At 42.7% G+C, this 19,786-nt stretch overlaps 1 protein-coding gene across 1 annotated transcript in view; it reads right to left on the reverse strand.

Moving 5' to 3' along the window:
- Positions 1-14,485: 14,485 nt before the first annotated feature.
- The window catches only part of LOC148523937 (scavenger receptor cysteine-rich domain-containing protein DMBT1-like), a 28,192-nt gene continuing 22,891 nt past the window's right edge, over positions 14,486-19,786 (reverse strand). Inside the window, exons 5-6 of the mRNA XM_088472530.1 lie at positions 16,091-16,479; positions 14,486-14,747 (exon numbers count right to left, since the gene is read on the reverse strand). Coding sequence (XP_088328656.1) covers positions 14,486-14,747; positions 16,091-16,479 — 651 coding nt within the window. The remainder of the gene's footprint in view (positions 14,748-16,090; positions 16,480-19,786) is intronic.

The raw sequence follows: 19,786 nt of genomic DNA on the forward strand, positions 1-19,786 counted from the left end.
GGCTCTGATAGAGCCAAAATCACTCCGGAGCTTGCGGTTGAAAACCTCAACCGCAGGCTCCGGCTCGCAAATTCGATGGTCGCGATGGTCTCGACCATCGCGGCCATCAAAATGCACGCTCGTATAGCCTGTGGGTGGTGACCCACAGCTATACGAGCGTCCAGAAGGACGCTCCATTTTCATGGAGGCTGGCCCTCATTCAGAGCGTGCGCTCTGCTCAGAGCGTACGGCTCTGAATGAGGGCCATAATGCAAAGAAAGAGAGAGGTGCAAAATGGAATTGTCCTTGGGCCCTCTGACCCACCCTTATATTGTATGAACAGGACATGCACACTTTAACAAACCAATCATTTCAGCACCAGGATCTGCCACACGACTGTGGCTGAAATTATTAGTTCATTTGGGGACCCCACAAAACAAGCTGGCAATTAATCTTTCCCTGCACAAACTGGCTCTACGGAGGTAAGATGTCATCCTCATCCTCATCCACCGATTCCTCACACTCTTCAGTGTTGTGTACATCCTCATCCTCACAGAGTATTAATTCGTTCCTGCTGGAATCCACCACCACAGGTCCCTCTGTAATGATTAATTTTGATGAACATCATCTTCTCCACATTTTGTGGAAGCAACCTCCTACGCCTTTCACTGACAAGGTTCCCGGCTGCACTAAACACTCTTTCGGAGTACACACTGGAGGGGGGGCAACTTAGGTAAAATAGAGCCAGTTTGTACAGGGACCTCCAAATTGCCTCTTTTTCCTGCCAGTACAGGTATGGACTGTCTGACATGCCTACTTGGATGCTGTCACCGATGTAATCCTCCACCATTCTGTCAATGGTGACAGTATCATATGCAGTGACAGTAGACATATCAGAAATTGTTGCCAGGTCCTTCAGTCTGGACCAGATGTCCAAACTTGGTCCTGTCTGCCCTGCATCACCGCCAGCGGGTTGCTTTAGATACCTAAGTTGTTTCCTGGCAGCCCCAGTTGCGTCAGAAAATGAAGAAGGAGTTATTGACGTGTCACGTTCCACTTCAGCTGACAGTGTTTTCACCAGCAGGTCTTTGCACCTCTGCAGGGTTGTGTCTGCCAGAAAGAGATACACCACATAGGCTTTTAACCTAGGATCGAGCATGATGGCCAAAATGTAGTGTTCTGATTTCAACAGATTGACCACCCTCGAATCCTGGCAAAGCAAATGAAGGGCTTCATCCACAAGTCCCACATGCCAAGCTCCTCCTTCACTTTCTCCAGCTGCTTCTGCAAAATCCTGATGAGGAGAATTACCTGACTCAAGCTGGCAGTGTCTGAACTGACTTCACTTGTGGCAAGTTCGAAGGGCTGGAGAACCTTGCACAACATGGAAATCATTCTCCACTGCGCTTGAGTAAGGTGCATACCTCCTCCTTTGCCTATGTCATAGGTGGATGTATAGGCTTGAATGGCCTTTTGCTGCTCCTCCATCCTCTGAAGCATATAGAGGGTTGAGTTCCACCACGTCACAACCTCTTGCTTCAGGTGATGGCAGGGCAGGTTCAAGTGTGTTTGCTCATGCTCCAGTCTTCGTCATGCAGTCGCTGAATGGTGAAAGTGGCCAGAAATTTTTTGGGCCACCCAAAGCGTCTTCTTCACGTCCTTGTTGTGTTTCAGAAAATTCTGCACCAGCAAATTTATTGTGTGAGCAAAACATGGGACATGCTGGAATTTGCCCAGATGTAATGCCCGCACAATATTGGTGGCATTGTCAGATATCATAAATCCCCAGGAGAGTCTAAGTGGGGTAAGCCACTGGGCAATGATTTCCTTCAGTTTCTCTAAGAGGTTGTCGGTGGTGTGCCTCTTACTGAATCCAGTGATACATAGCGTAGCCTGCCTTGGAACGAGCTGGCGTTTCTGAACTGCTGCTACTGGTGACGCTGCTGTTGTTGCTGCGTAAGCTGATACATCTACCCAGTGGGCTGTCACAGTCATATAGTCCTTAGTCTGCCCTGTTCCACTTGCCACATGTCCGTGGTTAAGTGGACATTGGGTACAACCGCATTTTTTAGGACACTGAGGACACTTTTTCTGACGTCTCTGTACATTCTCGGTATCGCCTGCCTAGTGAAGTTGCATCTAGACGGGTTTTGGTACCGGGGACACACTACCTCCATCAATTGTCTAAATCCCACTGCACTAATGGCGGATACCGGACACACGTCCAACACCAACCTAGCAGTCGAGGCCTCAGTTATCCATTTTGCTTCAGGATGACTGCTATCATACTTCATCCTCCTCGCTAAGGACTGTTGGAGGGTCAATTGTTTAGTGAAAGTAGTGGTGTTCCTGCTTCCTCTCTGGGATGATGAACGACTCGCAGCAGCAGCAGTAGGCGTATCAATGCTGGATGCCCTGGAGGAATCCTGGATAGGAGAGTCAGTCATGCCAGTGACATGGCCTGCAGGACTACTTCCAATCCTTATTAGGGAGGAAATAGATGAGGAGGGAGTTGACGGTGTGGTTTGCAGGCACTTGGATACAACAGGACAAAGGGATTTAGGTGTCACTGGACTGCTTACGGTCATAGCCAAAGTTTCTGAAGTTGACAGTAGCTTTTGATGAACGCGCTGCAGGTGACATATAAGGGAGGATGTTCCTAGGTGGTTAACGTCCCTACACCTACTTATTTAACTTTTACATATGGTACATATGGCAAGACAGTTGTTGTCCGGATTTGAATAGAACTATTGCCAGACCAAAGAGGTGGAATGTTTGGTCTTCTGCCCAGGCATGACCATGATGGGATTTTTCATCCCATGGACAACAACTGTCTCCCCCAGAGCCTGATTTAAACAAACCATATCACCATCAGAATCCTCCTCGTTAACTTCCTCCTCAGCGCCAGCTACACCAATATCCTCATCCTGTTGTACTTCAACAGTGACATCTTCAATTTGAATATCAGCAAGTGGACTGTGGGTGCTCCTTCCAGCACTTGCAGAGGGCGTGCAAATGGTGGAAAGAGCCACCTCTTCCTATCCAGTGTTGGGAAAGTCAGGCATCACAACCGCCGCCACACTTGGACTCTCCTTGGGGATTTGTGATATCTTCTTAAACGCACAGTTGTTTTCTGTGCTTTTGCCAGCTTAACTCATTTGATTTTTGTAGCGGGAGGAGGGCTTCCATCATCATGTGAAGCTGAACCACTAGTCATGAACATAGGGAAAGACCTTAGCTGTTCCTTGGCACTCCGTGTCGTAAATGGCATATTGGCAAGTTTACGTTTCACCTCAGATGTTTTAAATGTTTTTTTTAAGGTCAAATTCCTGAACTTTGTCATTTGGGATTTTATATGCCCTCTACTATGACATTGGGCATTGGCCTTGGCAGATGACGTTGATGGCATTTTATCATCTATGTCATGGCTAGTGGCAGCAGCTTCAGCACTAGGAGGAAGTGGTTCTTGATCTTTCCCTATTTTATTTTTATCGGACAAAGTTTTGTACTCCATTTATTTTATATTGATATATACGTGCGGCTAAGGCGCACACAAACACAGAAAAGAAGATCTTTTTTTTTTTTTGGAGTGCACTTTGTGTGTGATGGGGTATCTTAAAGAAATATATGGGTTGGTGTTCCCATATCTATTTACATATAATCAATATGACCTCGTTATCTTTATTTAAACCCGGGGTGCAAATGTCTTAAGTTCATGCATTCACCTAAGTTCTTGTTTGTTTATTTTATTTATAAAATCACCCCCTCTCCAGTTGGGTTTTACTTCTTGTAAAACCCTGGGGGTTACAGCACCCTTTAACAGACGAGCCAGCCGGCCCTTTACTTATGACACAGGCACACGCTTGTTGCTGCTGCTTTGTTCATGCACGTGCGGCTACTGCGCACACAATTCACAAACACAGAAAAGAAGAATTTTTATTTTTTTTGGAGTGCACTTTGGGGGTTACAGCACCCTTTAAAAGATAAGACAGCCAGCCCTTGATTTATGACACAGGCGCACGCTTGGCGCTACTTTATTGATATACGTGCGGCTATAGCGCACACAATTCACAAATACAGAAAAAATTATTTTTTTTGTTTGTAGTGCACTTTGGGGGTTACCGCACCCTTTAACAGATGAGACAGCCGGCCCTTGATTTATGACACAGGTGCCTGCTTGGAGCTACTTTCTTGATGCACATGCGGCAACAGCGCACACAATTCACAAACACAGAAAAAATGTTTTTTTTTATTTATTTTGGAGTGCACTTTGGGGGTTACAGCACCCTTTAACAGACGAGCCAGCCGGCCCTTTACTTATGACACAGGTGCAATGTTGGCGCTGCTACTTTGTTCATGCACGTGCGGCTACTGCGCACACAATTCACAAACACAGAAAAGAAGAATTTTTTGTTTTTGGAGAGCACTTTGGGGGTTACACCACCCTTTAACAGATGAGCCAGCTGGCCCTTTACTTATGACACAGGCACACGCTTGGCACTGCTACTTTGTTGATGCATGTGCAGCTATTGCGCACACAATTCACAACACAGAAAATATGAATGTTTTATTTTTTTGGAGTGCACTTTGGGGGTTACACCAGCCTCTAAAAGATGAGCCAGCCGGCCCTTTACTTATGACACAGGCGTACGCTTGGTGCTACTTTGTTGATGCATGTGCGGCTACAGCGCACACAATTCACAAACAGAAAAAATTATTATTTTATTTTGTTGGAGTGCACTTTGGGGGTTACAGCACCCTTTAACAGATGAGCCAGCTGGCCCTTGAATTATGACACAGGCACACGCTTGGCGCTCCTCCTTTGTTAATGCACGTGCGGCTACAGTGCACACAATTCACAAACACAAAAAAGAAGAATTTTTTATTTTTTTTGGAGAGCACTTTGGAGGTTACACCAGCCTCTAACAGACGAGCCAGCTGGCCCTTGGTTTATGACACAGGTGCACGCATGGCGCTACTTTGTTGATGTACGTGTGGCTACAGCGCACACAGGGCCTAATTCAGACCCACTCATGAGCGCTGGGCGCTCGCAAGTGGGTCGTTGTTGGGGTAGTGTGCATGCGCACGATGGAGGCGGACACGTTGTGTGCATGTGCGAAACCCGGATAGCGGCGGGCAAGCCGTCGCTACAAAGGGGGCATGCTGTCGATGGTGAGTGATAGCACGCCCCCTTTGGTGGGCGTGCCGGGGGCATGGCTGCCTAGACGGAGGCGTTCCCATGGGAACGCCTACCATCTGGGGCCGGCCCCACTGACATCACAAGTGATGTCAGTGGGAGTGCTCTCAGCTCTGATAGAGCCGAAAGCACTCCAGGGCTTGCGGCCACGAGACCCTACCACAAGGGTCTCGTCGCAAGCCCGATGGTCGCGATGGTCTTGACCATCGCGACCATCTTTTTGGCCACTCGCTATAGCTGTGGGTGGTCACCCACAGCTATGCGAGCGGCCAGGAGGCCACTCTAAAAAAAGAGACGGACGGCCCTGATTCAGAGCGAGCGCTCTGTCAGAGCGTCCGGCTCTGAATCAGGGCCACAATTCACAAACACAGAAAAAAATAATTGTTTTTTTGCACTTGGGGGAGCACCCCTGATGGACAGATCACCCCCTGGACAACACTACAGCCTTTATGGGACACTGCACAACACAACCTAGCCAGCCCCTATTGACTTTAGAGTGGACACAGCCCCTATGGACAACTGACTGCACAACACAGCCTAGCCAGCCCCTATGGACAACAGCAGCACAACACAGCCCAGCCAGCCCCTATGGACTTTGGAGTGGACACAGCCCCTATGGACAAGAGCAGCACAGCACAACACAGCCCAGCCAACCCTAACTCCCACCCTCCCTCTTCACTGTCCACAGCCGGAGTGAAAAATGGCGCCGACACGGGGACCTTTTATAGAATCCAAAACCCGCGAGATCCGACAGTGGGATGATGATGTTTTGCCTTGATTTCAGATCCGAGCCAGGCGGGAAAACTCGAGCCTGACTCGGATCCGACTCGGATCGGAGGGGCTCAGGGGGTTCAGATTCCATAACTCTGAATCCGCTCATCCCTAATTAATTCATATAAAGTCCAAACACAGTTGCTACAGTCTCTAACAAGTTAAGCATTTCAAATATCACACTTTTCTATAGTAGACACTATCCTAGTCACCCATTAAAACCAGCAGAATATCTACTTATTAATAGAACCGCAAAGTCATGCAAGTATATACATTGCCATTCCAAAAGAAGGGATGATTGATAGCAACTTTACATCAAACCTTCATCACCCACATAATACACTGATCCTGGACATTACTCATTCAGTTAATTATTTTTTGAGACTCTCAGTCCGGATCAATATCATCTATCAGTTTCCCTTATTTTCACAGTTTGGCATTACTGGCACCATTCTGCATGTGCAGTTTCCCTGGCTCTCTTTGGTTTAGTGCAGTATTATCAACATTTTAGACCCATTGAGATCTGTCAACTGACAAATTACCACTATCAGCATATACCATTTATGCTTTTTGTAACCAGCCATCTACTGTTTTGGATCTACCTGACTTTATACCACTAGATGATATATATGCATACATATCTAAGAATATTTATTATTTGTAACAATACTTAAATATTAGACATGTTTCATGTAGGTTGAGCGCTACAACACTTTCTTTTGTTTATGCTTACTATATAGGTGAGGGCACCTATAAGTTCTTAGCGGCTCACCACCACAAGGGAGCTCAGTGCGCAGGCTCACTCTGCTATACTATTAAACATACAAACATGAAGAGTGCATAAACTTTATACATTATGCAAACATTAATGAGTCACATGTCCTAGAGTATACTGGATTATACTGGATTACATACTATCTATCAGCAGATCTATGATGGCAAATTCATGGATAAAACTCACCATTGGATGCTGGCTGAGAGGAGCACATGTATGTGGATGTCTGGCTGACCATGTGAGGAATGAAATGGCTGCCCCTGTACTTACCCAGTATACCCTGAGGACGAAGCTAAGGTGGCCTGTGAGGTTTACAATTACACTACTACTGTGCTGACCACTAGATGGGGTCAATATCAATTATGAGTATATTCCGCACTAAGATGTCTATGCTTAATGCATGAGATATGAGACATATGCAGAAGACATGACAGTTAATAGGACTTTATTAGTTAGCAATAATACTGTCTGGATACAGTATATGCTCTATTGTATTTAATAATAATAATAATAATAATAATAATAATAATTTTATTTATATAGCGCTTTTCTCCTAAAGGAGTCAAAGTGCTTTACATTTGCCTTTACAGTACAAAACACAAAATAAGCTTAAACAAGGGACATTAGTGAAATGCTTGGGAGGTAAGAGGTGAGTCTTGAGTCTATTTTTGAAGGATTCTAGAGTGAAGGCCTCTCGAACTGTGCAGAGAAGTGAGTTCCATAAGGTTGGAGCCCCAAAACTGAAGACTCAACCCCCAGACGAATTCCACAAGATTCTAGGTACTGTTAATAGTCCTTCGTCAATGGATTGCAGTAATCGAGTGGGATGGTAAGGAATCAGAAGCTGCTTTAGGTACCTTGGGCCATGGTCATGTAGGGCTTTGTAAGTTAGTAATACAATCTTGAAAACAATTCGCCATCTGACAGGCAGCCAGTGAAGGGAGTAGAGAGTGGGTGTTTTGTGGCTGGAACGGGGATGGTTGGCTTAATAACCTGGCAGTTGCGTTTTGTACCATCTGCAAGCGGTGCAGTTCTTTTTCTGGGAGTCCAAGGTAGAGGGCGTTGCAGTAGTCTAGGCGTGATGATATAAATGCATGCATGACTTTAGTCAGATCTTCTGAGGAAATTAAGTGCTTGATTCTGGCTATGTTCCTCAGATGAAAGAATGAGAATTTGATTGTGGCTGATACCTGATGTTTAAGTGTCAAGCCACTATCCAGAACAACAACAAGATTCCGCACATGTTCAGTGTTTTGTCATTCTGATGTCCCAAGCGTAAGTCCTGTTGGTTTGCTGTGCTGTAGCCCTGACTTGTGACCTATCATAAGGACCTCTGTTTTATCGGGGTTCAGTCACAGCCAACTGGATTGTGTACTGTATTTTTAACATTTACTGCAATCACTATGAAGCTTTACTTGCTGGCATAAACAAGGCATATTTACTACTGTTAGGGAGGTACATATGCTACCCTAGCTGAGCTGGCCATAAATTGCCTATACGGCCAGGTCTGCAAGTTACTGTAAGCAGATTGTGCCTTTTGGGCTTTTGCTGAAAATTTAAGAGCACATTCCATCCAATGCCACTTCAATAGCATAATGTCAAAGAGTTTAGTGCAATGGAGTAATGTCTCTATGGTAGGGTTTACCAAATAAAAATTAGCCTTATAGATATGGGGCCTTTTAAAAAAGTGCAACATAAAACATTAATACATAAGGGTGAGATTATTATTTAAGGTGGTGTTATAGGGTCTCACTGTATTATTATTGTATTATTTTTGTTATATATTTATAATATTTGTATTATATGACATTACATTTAATTGTACATTAATACCTTTAATTTAGTTAGCATGAACCTTTACGATCTTTATGTGCGCTTATGTGTATATGTATATAGAGCTATAAATGTAATGGCAGTTTGAATTTTGTAACATAAAGGTTTGCAAATAAAGAGAAAACCCTGTCTATTTGAAATGTCAGAGCCGATTGACATAAGCCATCAGGGCTGCACAAAGGCAGCCTTCCAACATGGTGTTGCAGCTTTATCTGACGGCCCATCAGCACGTTCTCTCCTACTATCAGTGCTGGGGATGGCAGCTAGAAAGATGAATTTAGATAACTATCCACTAGTGGTTGATAACAAGTCCCTGAAATGTCAGACAGCACAAAGGGCAGCATTGATTCTTTCCACAGTTCTGCATTTTCCTTTCTTCTCTGCTTATGTTTTTATCCTTTCTAATATAGCAAATCCTATAACAAAATAATCTGTTTATAGAAAGGCCATTGTGCACTTTGCCATTTTAATCATTTGAATTTATCAAAATCTCCCAACTTTTATTAGCACCTTAAACATTGACAGTGTTTTAAAAAAAAGAATCTTGTGTCCACAAAGTAAATATTTTAACAGTCTAATAAAGACAATGTTTAATACTATGTAAATATTTGCTCTACTTTTGAAATATTACTCATATATTCATAATGCATCTCAGTGCCAAACAAATAATTAGCATTTACTTTCCTAAAAGGTATTCTAAACCAAAGATGCATTATATATACAGTATATATATATATATATATATATATATATAAGTAAGCACAGTGACGGGGGCACCCAATGTCGCATTAAAAGAAAATTTATTAGGCAGTTTGACAAAATCAGAAGTCAAATATGCGTACCGACATTGGCGGTCAAGACCACCGCAAGTTGTATGGGTATAAAATATCAAATGTCCGTGGCATACTCAGCTGCTCCACGTCCGGTCGTCCATGCGCTAGGCGACATGGCCTAGCACATGGACGATCGGACGTGGAGCAGCTGAGTATGCAAACAGACACTTGATATTTTATACCCATACAACTTGCGATGGTCTTGACCGCCACCGTCGGTACGCATATTTGACTTCTGCTTTTGTCAAACTGCTTAATAAATGTTCTTTTAATGCACTATTGGGCGCCCCATCATTGTGCTTACTTTTAGATTGTTACCGCCCAGAATTGTGAATACGGGACCAGAGGGGAAGACGCAGACTTTTGTATAGTCTGAGTGCCAGCAGGATGGCGGGAAAGTCTATTGCTTTAGACCTGTCTGCATCAGTGTGGCAGTACAGCCTGGGACTTGTTGTTCCACAAGGAACTGTTGTGAGATAGGTTACACATTGCGCACCAAACTTATCTTGTATATATATATATATATATATATATATATAAATATATATTGTGACAAGGTCACTGGCATCATAGAGGAAGGCATGCATATTTGCTCTAGATTCCTGACCTATGTCTTTTGAAACCTTAGTAAGGTATTTGTGTTAGCAGCTTTTTGGGTTATTAGCTTCACAGGAGGCTAATTAGGGTTTTCAGCTGTGTGGCTGTTTTTTAGTGCTGTGAGGCTGATCAATACAGGGAGACACTGCCTGGGGAAAGGACAGACTTTTGTGTCTCTGTGTGAGAATCAGGTTGATGAAAGCAGGTAAATTAAACCTGAAAGACCCTTCTAATACTTTGTTAATTAGTGAGCTAGTATTCCCGGTGGAACGATATAAGGTTCTTGGATACAGAATGTTAATTAAGCCACATAAACCAGTATCTTGAAAAAAGATGCAATTTATTACAACAATAACAAGATATAAAAGAATAATAGTTACTTAGCTTCAGAATAGAAAATGGTTATACAATCCAGGAGCCTTCGGTCTATTTCAGAAATAGCTGGATGAACAATTTCCTGGCCACCAACTGCAGGCTGATCCGGGCTTAGGGCAGGCCACTGGAATCTCCTTTGTCTCCTGTTTATATAGTATCCTACTTGTCATACCCATCTAACTCTACTAATATGGACATAAACCTACTTCAGACTACTTTATTGGTTAACTACTGATAAGGGCTTTCTAAACTTAACACAGGCGTACATCGCAAAAGACAACGCCTAAAGGATTTATGGCTTGTCTACTTTCCACATTCCTGTAGCATTTCATGCCTGATACACCACCTCATGTCTGATACACACATAAGAACCATGAATAGAAATGGCTATCAGTAGCCATTTTGCTATCCCAATACAGCTAGGATCACTTTTGTATAGTTAGTGCCAGACAGCAAGGTGTTCATTTCTGTTTATTTTGTTTGTTTGTCTAATGAAACTGGCGGAGACCAGTTGCAGCAGACGAGTGGACATTGTGTGATTTCTTAGCTGCTGCACAGGGCCATCTACCCCAGGAGATAGTACCAGTTCCCCGACCTTGGTACAATATATACACACATGAAATTACCTGGAGTAAAGAAACTAGTTAGGAGACTGCTGGGGAGATCGTTTGATCCTCCTTATTATTCACTGGACACCCTAAGGACTGCAGGGACCTGCTCAGGAAGTTTGTGGATACATCACCTGGCTATTGCGATAACACATCTACGGTGGACTCATTAATACACCTGTGTTGGAGCCACTCACATGCAGTTTTTATTCTCAGGATTATTGGAGAAGCAACGGCTATCCCGATGGTTCTGTGCGGCTGATGTGCACCGCTCTGGGCTAAATAGAGACGCCGGTTTCATTGAGCTTTTGAGAGGAGCTTCCAGCATGTAGAAAAGACCAGCGATTTCTACGCTGAATACCCCTGGATAACTTCAGTGCTATCATTACACCTAATTCAAGTGGTAAGCAATCCACTGATATCACCATTCGTGACATTTATTAGTATTTAGCACGGATAAAAGAAGTTGCCGGCTGTTTACCTTCTTTTAACCTATTTATACTATCTATACACTGCAGTGTCAACAACTTAATTATTCTGTGAATAAAAGTGGCTCCCCTTTATCGAACATTTGTGATCACCACAAAACTACATTTTGATGGAGACATTGTTTCACTTGTTTAAACCCACACTCTGGAGCAGATATAATTGTATCAATTGAATATTTATATATATATATTTTTTACTCCCTGCAATACGTATTGAATATTTTTTCTTGGAGGATTGATTCTTTTTTATATTTATTAGCATTAATATCTTTCCTATTAGGAAGAATTTGCTCACACATTGTATTGCAATCATTCTGTTTCATTTAATGCTTTTTATTATTATGTGTACTTATGGTATTAATTAAATTTGTTTACAATTTACAATAAACTATATACAGTAAAATGTTATTGCTGTGATTGATATAGCGCAGTCCCTTTGTATTTTCTAATGGTCCCTAACCCTAATCTCCCCCAAAACCTAACCCTAACCCCACTAGACTCCCAAATCATAACCCTCCCCCCCATGGCTAACGCTAAGGGCACCCCGGACTTACCTTTATTCGGGATGCCGTCCACGGTGTTCCGGCATCAGGATTATGATAGGCATTAGTATTTTGATGCCTATCATAAATCCCTAGCCGGCATGCCACTGTCGGGATTGTGACCCATGGCCTTGCAGCTGCCAGTCACGTAACTACTTCCCATTTATCATAGCACTTATCTCAAGCAGATACAGTTTCTGCTTTCCCAAGGCAATGAGAGATTACCAGAACTGACATACATTTATTCTCTTTTCACAGGTGCTCTCTCATGTGCTCAGACATTTAAGGCTGTTCATTACATAGAGGATTACCACACAGAAGTAAAGAACCTGGGACATATATACCGTACATCAATAACTTCCCCAATACTTTTATTGTTGATATGTAGTTCAATGGTTAATTGCTTTGTATTGTCTCTTAACTGTGTTATTGTGCATGACTAATCAGTCGAATTAACATCACATGTCTGAGTAAATATTATTTACTAAACTTAAAGGTGAGATTGTGTAGACACCAGGTGCAAGGTACAGACTTGTTTACTTGGCTCTAGAAAAGTAATCCATGTGTACAATCCTGACACTGTGTATTAGAGCCTCACAGTGCTGTGTGGCTGTACAGTACTTAGCCCAAGATAGATTGAACCCTTATTTTATTATAGATATTAAGGTCAGGCACAAAAAATAAAACCATATACTAAATTAAAAATTAAATATTAATATTCTGATGATCACTAGCATTAATTCATGTATAGCAGCAGCTCCCTAAATAACAATTCTGAATTATTACAAAAAGAACACAAATAGAATGACACATAAACCAGTCAAAGAGAGTGCATACAGTATCTTAAAAAAAATGAATACAGTTAATTACAACAAAATGCACATACTAAGTAAAAAAGACTTGTAATAAAAGTCACTGATTAGTTAATATAATACCTTCCGATGAGATTGAGTCTATATATTATACCTGAGGTTCTGATAAAAAATATATATAAAATCTTGTACATCAGTATTGTCCCATGGATCCTGCGTGTTTGTCAGGATTGCCAGACACGAGGTAATATTTAAACACATAGTAATTTATAATATCTGAACTAGAGTTGTTAATTCAGTCAGCAATTACTCAACCTCTCCCTCTGTTATGAATATGTCGTGTGATAAGGCAGACAGCAGAATTCTTACCTTAGCCGGGGACCGCCGCTGCAGTCTGAGGATTCCTGACAGTGGTTTCAAGGGAGAGAGAGCGTAGCACTTTGGGACTTCCAGTAGGCAGGCAAACAAAGTCAGCAGTGGGCTATCTTAAAAATAGAATTACCGGAGGGTATATGAGCATCCTAACATGTTTCTCAACCACTCCAGTGGGCTGTTGCCTCAGCGGGATTTTTTAGCAAAAAAAAATCCACCTCTTAAATAATGCTAGAAAATGACCTTTTGTAGGTTAAGAAGCAACCAAAACTCTTATCCATTCTCTCATTACCCACCCTGACTACTTCAAGCTCCTTCTATCTGGCATTAAGTTCAGTCATCTTTCCCCACTTCAATCCCTTCTAAATGTTGGGGCAAGCCTGATCTTCCTCTCTCACCAATCAACATGCATTACAACCACTCTGCACATCTGCATGTTCTCTGCATATTATCTAGAATCTGATCCAAAGTGCTCATGCTCACCTATAAATCCCTCAACCTCACCAGCTTCTCAAGTGTCCTTAATCTCATATAAAAAAATTATCTTACATGCCCTTAGAACAGTGCCTAAAATGCTCACACAGAAGAGCCTGATTACACTATCCCTCAGCCATAAAATCTCTGAAAACTCACTTCTTTATGAAGGCTTAACTACTCCCACCAATACTATTTAATACTGTCATAATTGTGACTCTTAGTTGCACTCACTCTTCTGTTCCCAGCTCTTTTTCCCACCATATTGTAAGCTCTGTCATGAACAAGGTCTTTACTACCCTCCATTGCATCTGTTTCTGCACCCATTTTTTTTGTCTACCATGAATGCCCCTGTTTTAGGTAGCAATGTAATGTAAATGTAATTCACAGATCAGAGTCACAATGAACAGCAGATGCACATAAAAGGTGGTTGAAAATAGATGAAAGGCTTCACCTTTTTGCTAGACAAATATCATTACGAATATAAAGTTCAAATTACAGTATATGTTAAAAATATATAATATCCTTTACTTCAAAAGGATATTATAAATTGCCAGATAATCCATATGATAGCAAGACAAAAATACTATATATTCTTGTTGATTACTGTATACTTTTTATTAAGAGATTCATATTTTTAAACACTACAAATTGAACAAGCAATAATGAATTAAAATGACTTCTGTCTTAAGAAACATAAACAAATACTCTAACTGCTTTCATGAATCAGCAATGAAATACTATTTATAGAATAGACATTATCAACTAAGCAGGTTGAAATATGAATTAATTAGGTAGATTATTACATATATTGTAACTGCTTGTTTAATTATTTTTTGTTTTTGTTTCTTAGTTCGAAGGGCCCAAGTAGGACATTAATTTGCTCTTGAGCAGTTGCTAAAGCCCTTTTTCGTCTGTTGATACATCCCTGGGAGCAGCGGGAGCTGGAGCTATGTGTTGGGCATACAGTTAGTTGGCATTGCAAATAGACCCTGGAGTATCCCTGGACAAAGCCGAAAGCACTGAAACCAAAGCGAGCCTGGTTTGTCTGGTTTGTATAGTAGGTCACGTAGCTGGAGTCTCTGATACATCTGTAAAAGCAAAAGGAAGCAGGTGATGTATTAAACTTCATACAGTATATTATATAGAAAAGCTAATGAAAGATCAATGTATGATTTTGCTTAAATGATGTGCAAAAAATCTATAATTACAAATGGACACATTAGAACACTGGGCTTAATTTAGATATGTACAGTATTGCATAGCTGCAGGAAAGTGGCTATGCAATACTGTACAACTAATATGCCAATGCCTGAAGGAGGCATCTGAGGGAAAGAGACCCTCCATCTGGCATCACAGATCCAAGAGTCCGAAGATCTACAGATCTACATCACAACCATCAGTCAGATTGTTTGTAGAATTGGCCATCGAGTAAGCTGAAGCTTACTCAGACTAGTCACCTCCTGGTGACAGGCAATCTGTGTCCTCCAACACAGACCCTGGCCTCAGCACTCCCAGAAAATCGGTGCAACATACCCCCGTTTCCAGAAACGCATGTTGATGACACCCCCTCCCTGTCCCAAATGGCCATAGCATGTCAATCATGTTGCAGCTTGGGGACACTGTATGCTAACATGTGCAGAACGGTTCCTGTGCATACGTAGACCCACAAAAATCGGATATGTACATAAACAATCGGGTTTACATACATATCTGAATCATCTCACTGAGATTTTTCAGCACCATTCACATTCTTTATTGTGGTTAATAAAGATTCTGTAACAATCAGGGGCATGGAGAGGGGGTAGGAGTGGGTACAGGATGTAGTCTGGAACCTGACGGTCTAAATGCCGACCGCTGGCTTCCAGACTGCCATGCGGCCGGCAGTAATACATATTACACCCATGGTTACTATTTCCATGGGCCCAGGTCTGTTGGAGGGCTCAGGTTCTGCAGTCCCCCCCACCAGCCTCTGTAGATGTGGCACTTCAGGTAGGGAGTGAGAGAAGACTGTTGCTGCTGCAGGCTATCTCCATCAGACCAGCACATGCTGCTGTGTGCTGGGCTAGGGAGAGAGGCGGAAACAGCAGCAGTCAGTCCTCTCTCTCCCTATGTGATGTGCAGGGGAAGCAATCACAATCATCCTTGACCCCACTGCGCCACAGGCGCACATAGTATTTTTTTTTTGTAAGGAGAGGGACTGCCACACACCTCCCCAGGTTGGCCTCGCCCCCTCCTAGTACCGGGGTTTGGTGGAGCTGTCGGCAGCCCTAATAACAATTTAGATTGATATTTCACAATTTACTGGTACAAGGGGAATTCGCGCTAGTGTCTGTGATCACTTCTGTTTTTTTACATACTGTGCCACAATGTTGAAAATATTGCATAGAACTGTGAACTATCAATTGAATAGTGATAAAATTACATTTATTACCCATTGCGTATTAAATCATAAGTCTGTGTCACATAATCATAAGGATCAGGAGAGGCCACACATGTATCCACAAATAAGGTGAGCTTGGTGTCAGATGAATGTAATATCGCCTGTAGGTACAAGTTCTGGTTCAGTTCCACATAATATGGAGATTGGTAGACTGGATAGGTGAAGCTTGGAGACTGGTAGAAGTACAGCGCAGCAGAATACAGACCATATTGGGTCAGAGTTTGGTTTGTGACATCATTTGCATGGTACATGATTTGCACCATTGTATTTTGGAACATCTGACAACGGAGATTCAATCTGAGTTGTCTGCTGCGTTCAATCACTCGATTTGAATGGTGGCCATGCACTGTGTTTGAGTAGCTGATTGTATCTTTCTCACCCTATTGAAGAAAAGCAGAACAAACTTCATATTTGTTAATGTGCTAATATTAGAGAGTATTAAGACATTAGGCATTCTTATTTAATCTTTGATTATTTATTCACAAGTGGTAGAATGTTACACAAAGTCACAATTTTAAATTTAAAATTAAATGGTGTTATTTACAAGAGCTAATATGTATATTAGCATTTGCTGTAGTCTACCAGCTAACACCTCTGGACTTCTCATACTGATCACCTGTTTATTATTTTTGAGTTTAAGTGTGTTAATATTCTTTATTAAATAGATTGTATTTAAAGGTACATGTTCTTGTTACAGGGTCATCTTATATAAAGATTCAGTCTACATTATTTATTTATTTATTACCAGTTATTTGTATAGCGCACACATATTCCGCAGCGCTTTACAGAGAATAGTTGGCCATTCACATCAGTCCCTGCCCCAGTGGAGCTTACACTCTATATTCCCTATCACATGTGAACACACATACACATTAGGGTTAATTTTGTTGGGAGCCAATTAACCTACCAGTATATTTTTGGAGTGTGGGATGAAACCGGAGTACCCGGAAGAAACCCACACAAGCACAGGGAGAATATACAAACTCCGCACAGGTATTGCCGTGGTGGGAATCGAACCCATGACCCTAGTGCTGTGAGGCAGTAATGCTTACCATTACACTATGTGTGCTGCCCAAATATAAAATCTCTTGCACTCACTCAGGGCCACTCTTGGGTCCCGTAATGGAGGGAACGTATACATGCGTTTTCATTGCAATATTATCACACTATTATTATAGATTAGGTTTTATTTAGAGGGGGAGATGATTTGGACCATTATACCCCTTTTACACCTGGGTCTACCCAGGTTGCAGCTCAGTGTAAAAGGGTCCTTGAAAAAAAAAAACCCGGGTCAAGTGACCCGGCAATCCAACCCAGGTAGCTACCAGGGTCAGACCCGGGATTGACCTGGGTAATGGTGCTGTGTAAATGGCACAACCTGGGTTATCAGAGATGGGTCATGCCTAAAATTAGTTGATTGGTGATTGTGGAGCAGTCACCTCCCATTTTTTATGACCTCACAAGTTTAGCAGGGCAGACCCAGGTTCAGTGTGAACGGGGCTGACCTGAGAATAACCCATAGGTTTAATCGCCTAGTGGATGGGCAGCTATATCTGACCGTGTGTATGCACCAATACAGTGTGATTTCTTTTGTTTTATATAAGCACAATTTCTGTCTTTTCTCATTATCTTTCAATTTGTATCTTATTTGTCTCTATATGTATATCAACATTGCACTATTTGAATTAATTTATTAAAAGTTATATTTTATTGTATCTATCCCATGCGCCCCAAATGGGGCGGGATGTACTAAAGGTAAAAATGCAGTAAACCCCCCAAAAATGATGTTTTCTGGGGGTTTTACCGCATTCCCCTTATGTACTAGGCACCAGAATGCATTGCATTCTGATGCTTTGCCCCCTTAGGTAACGCCACCTTCAGGTGGCGTTACCCAATAGAAGCCTATGGGCTTCTTAACAGGACACTTCCGTCTGGGAAGGATCCGATCGGATCCCTCCCATGAGCCCCAATGGCCCAATTCCTTCTGCACATGCACAGAAGGACGCCAGAGGGACTTCTGGGTGTTAAATCCAGAAGTCTCTCTGCCCGGCAGCATCGTAAAGGACAGCTCTTATTGGGAGAGCTGTCCTTTGCAAAATTCTTGGTACATACAGTGGTAATGAACCATGGTATGTACCCAAAGTCAAGAGGGATGTACCATATTGCAAAAGCGATGCTTAGTACATCCTGCCCATAGGCTCTTGTTCTTCCTTTACTTCCACTCTTGGGTCCTCCAAGAACATGACAGGGACACTTGATTTCTCTATTCCTTATTCTATTATGCAGAGCCCTGTTCGGAAGCCAGTTTCAACCTGATGTGCTGCTGCATATGTGACTGCAGCTATCTTAGGGGTTTATGTTTCAAGTAGTGAAAATTGTGGAGAAGTGGACCAATGAAGAAGCTGCCCACAGCAACCAATCAGCTTTGAGGTAGCAGTTATCAAGTACACTCCATAAAATTTTAGGTAGGAGCTGATTGCTTGCTATGGGCAACTTCTCCACGCTTGATACATAAACCCCCTAGTACTGTATGTGAGTGACATGGTGGGAGACAGAATCTTCTGCTTAGCTCATGGGAGACCCTAATGTATACCTGCATAAAGCTGTTATAGCATTATCCACTAATACTTGCAAGCACCATACACTCACCAGCTGGTGAGCTGTATAGGACCCTGTTCCACTTAAGCTCTCTCCATTACCAGTGTAGTGTAACAGTGAATATGGTTGTACCTGCTATCTATCAATAAAACAACACCACTGGTTAAGTATTTGGGCCATTTCTTCCTCAGGGTCCATAGGGGTTCACAGGGATACCATGGGGATATTATGGTTGGAAGACTCAGGGCCGGCAACAGAATTCTTGGGGCCCGGTACACTGATATCTCTAGGCTGCCCCCCTCCCAATCATCCCTTACCTCCTCTCCCCCTTCAACCCCACCCCTGAGGGTGGCATAAAAAAAAGTGAAATATATATATATATATATGAGCGGGTTCGGATTCCAGAGTTCCGAACCCACCCGAATTTGGCATAACCAAGTCAGATCCAAGCAGGCTCGGAGTTTCCCGCCTACTCGGATCTCGAAACTGAGGCAAAACGATAGAGTCTGTAATCTCGAGGTTCGCAAGCTTTCGTCTCTATGATCAATGTAGTATATAAGGGACCATGCGACGGACGCCATTTCACTTCGGCTGTGGAGACTGAACAGGGAGGGTGGGTAGTGTAGGGCTGGGAGAGGTGCTGGTGCTATCTGCTGTGTCCTGGGCTGGTGCCATTTTGGTCTCTGGTCACAGTGCTGTCACTGTCACTGTGCTGTCTGCTGATCCATCTGGGCTGTCTGCTGTGTCCTGGGCTTGTGCTGTGTCCATCTCTGGGCCCAAGTTCTAGACTCCAAAAAAAAAACTAAAAAAAAAATCAAAGTGTCTTTTATATTTCTCTGTGTGTGCGTGTGTGTTAGGCTTAACGGCAGTAGCGCACAAGAGCCAGCTAGCAACGCACGTTGAAACCTTGTGCTGCCCAACTACAGTCATGCTCCAAAAAAAACCCAATAAAAGTGTCTTATATTTTTTTCTTCTGTGTGCGCTCGTGGGTGTTGGGCTTAACCGCAGTAGCGCACACAAAAGCCAGCCAGCAACGCAAGTTGCAACCTTGTGCTGCCCGACTCCAGTCATGATCAATCAGTGCTCTTG

The sequence above is a fragment of the Taudactylus pleione genome, unplaced genomic scaffold, assembly GCF_031769625.1.
Source record: "Taudactylus pleione unplaced genomic scaffold, aTauple2 ptg000125l, whole genome shotgun sequence".
Lineage (NCBI taxonomy): Eukaryota > Metazoa > Chordata > Amphibia > Anura > Myobatrachidae > Taudactylus > Taudactylus pleione.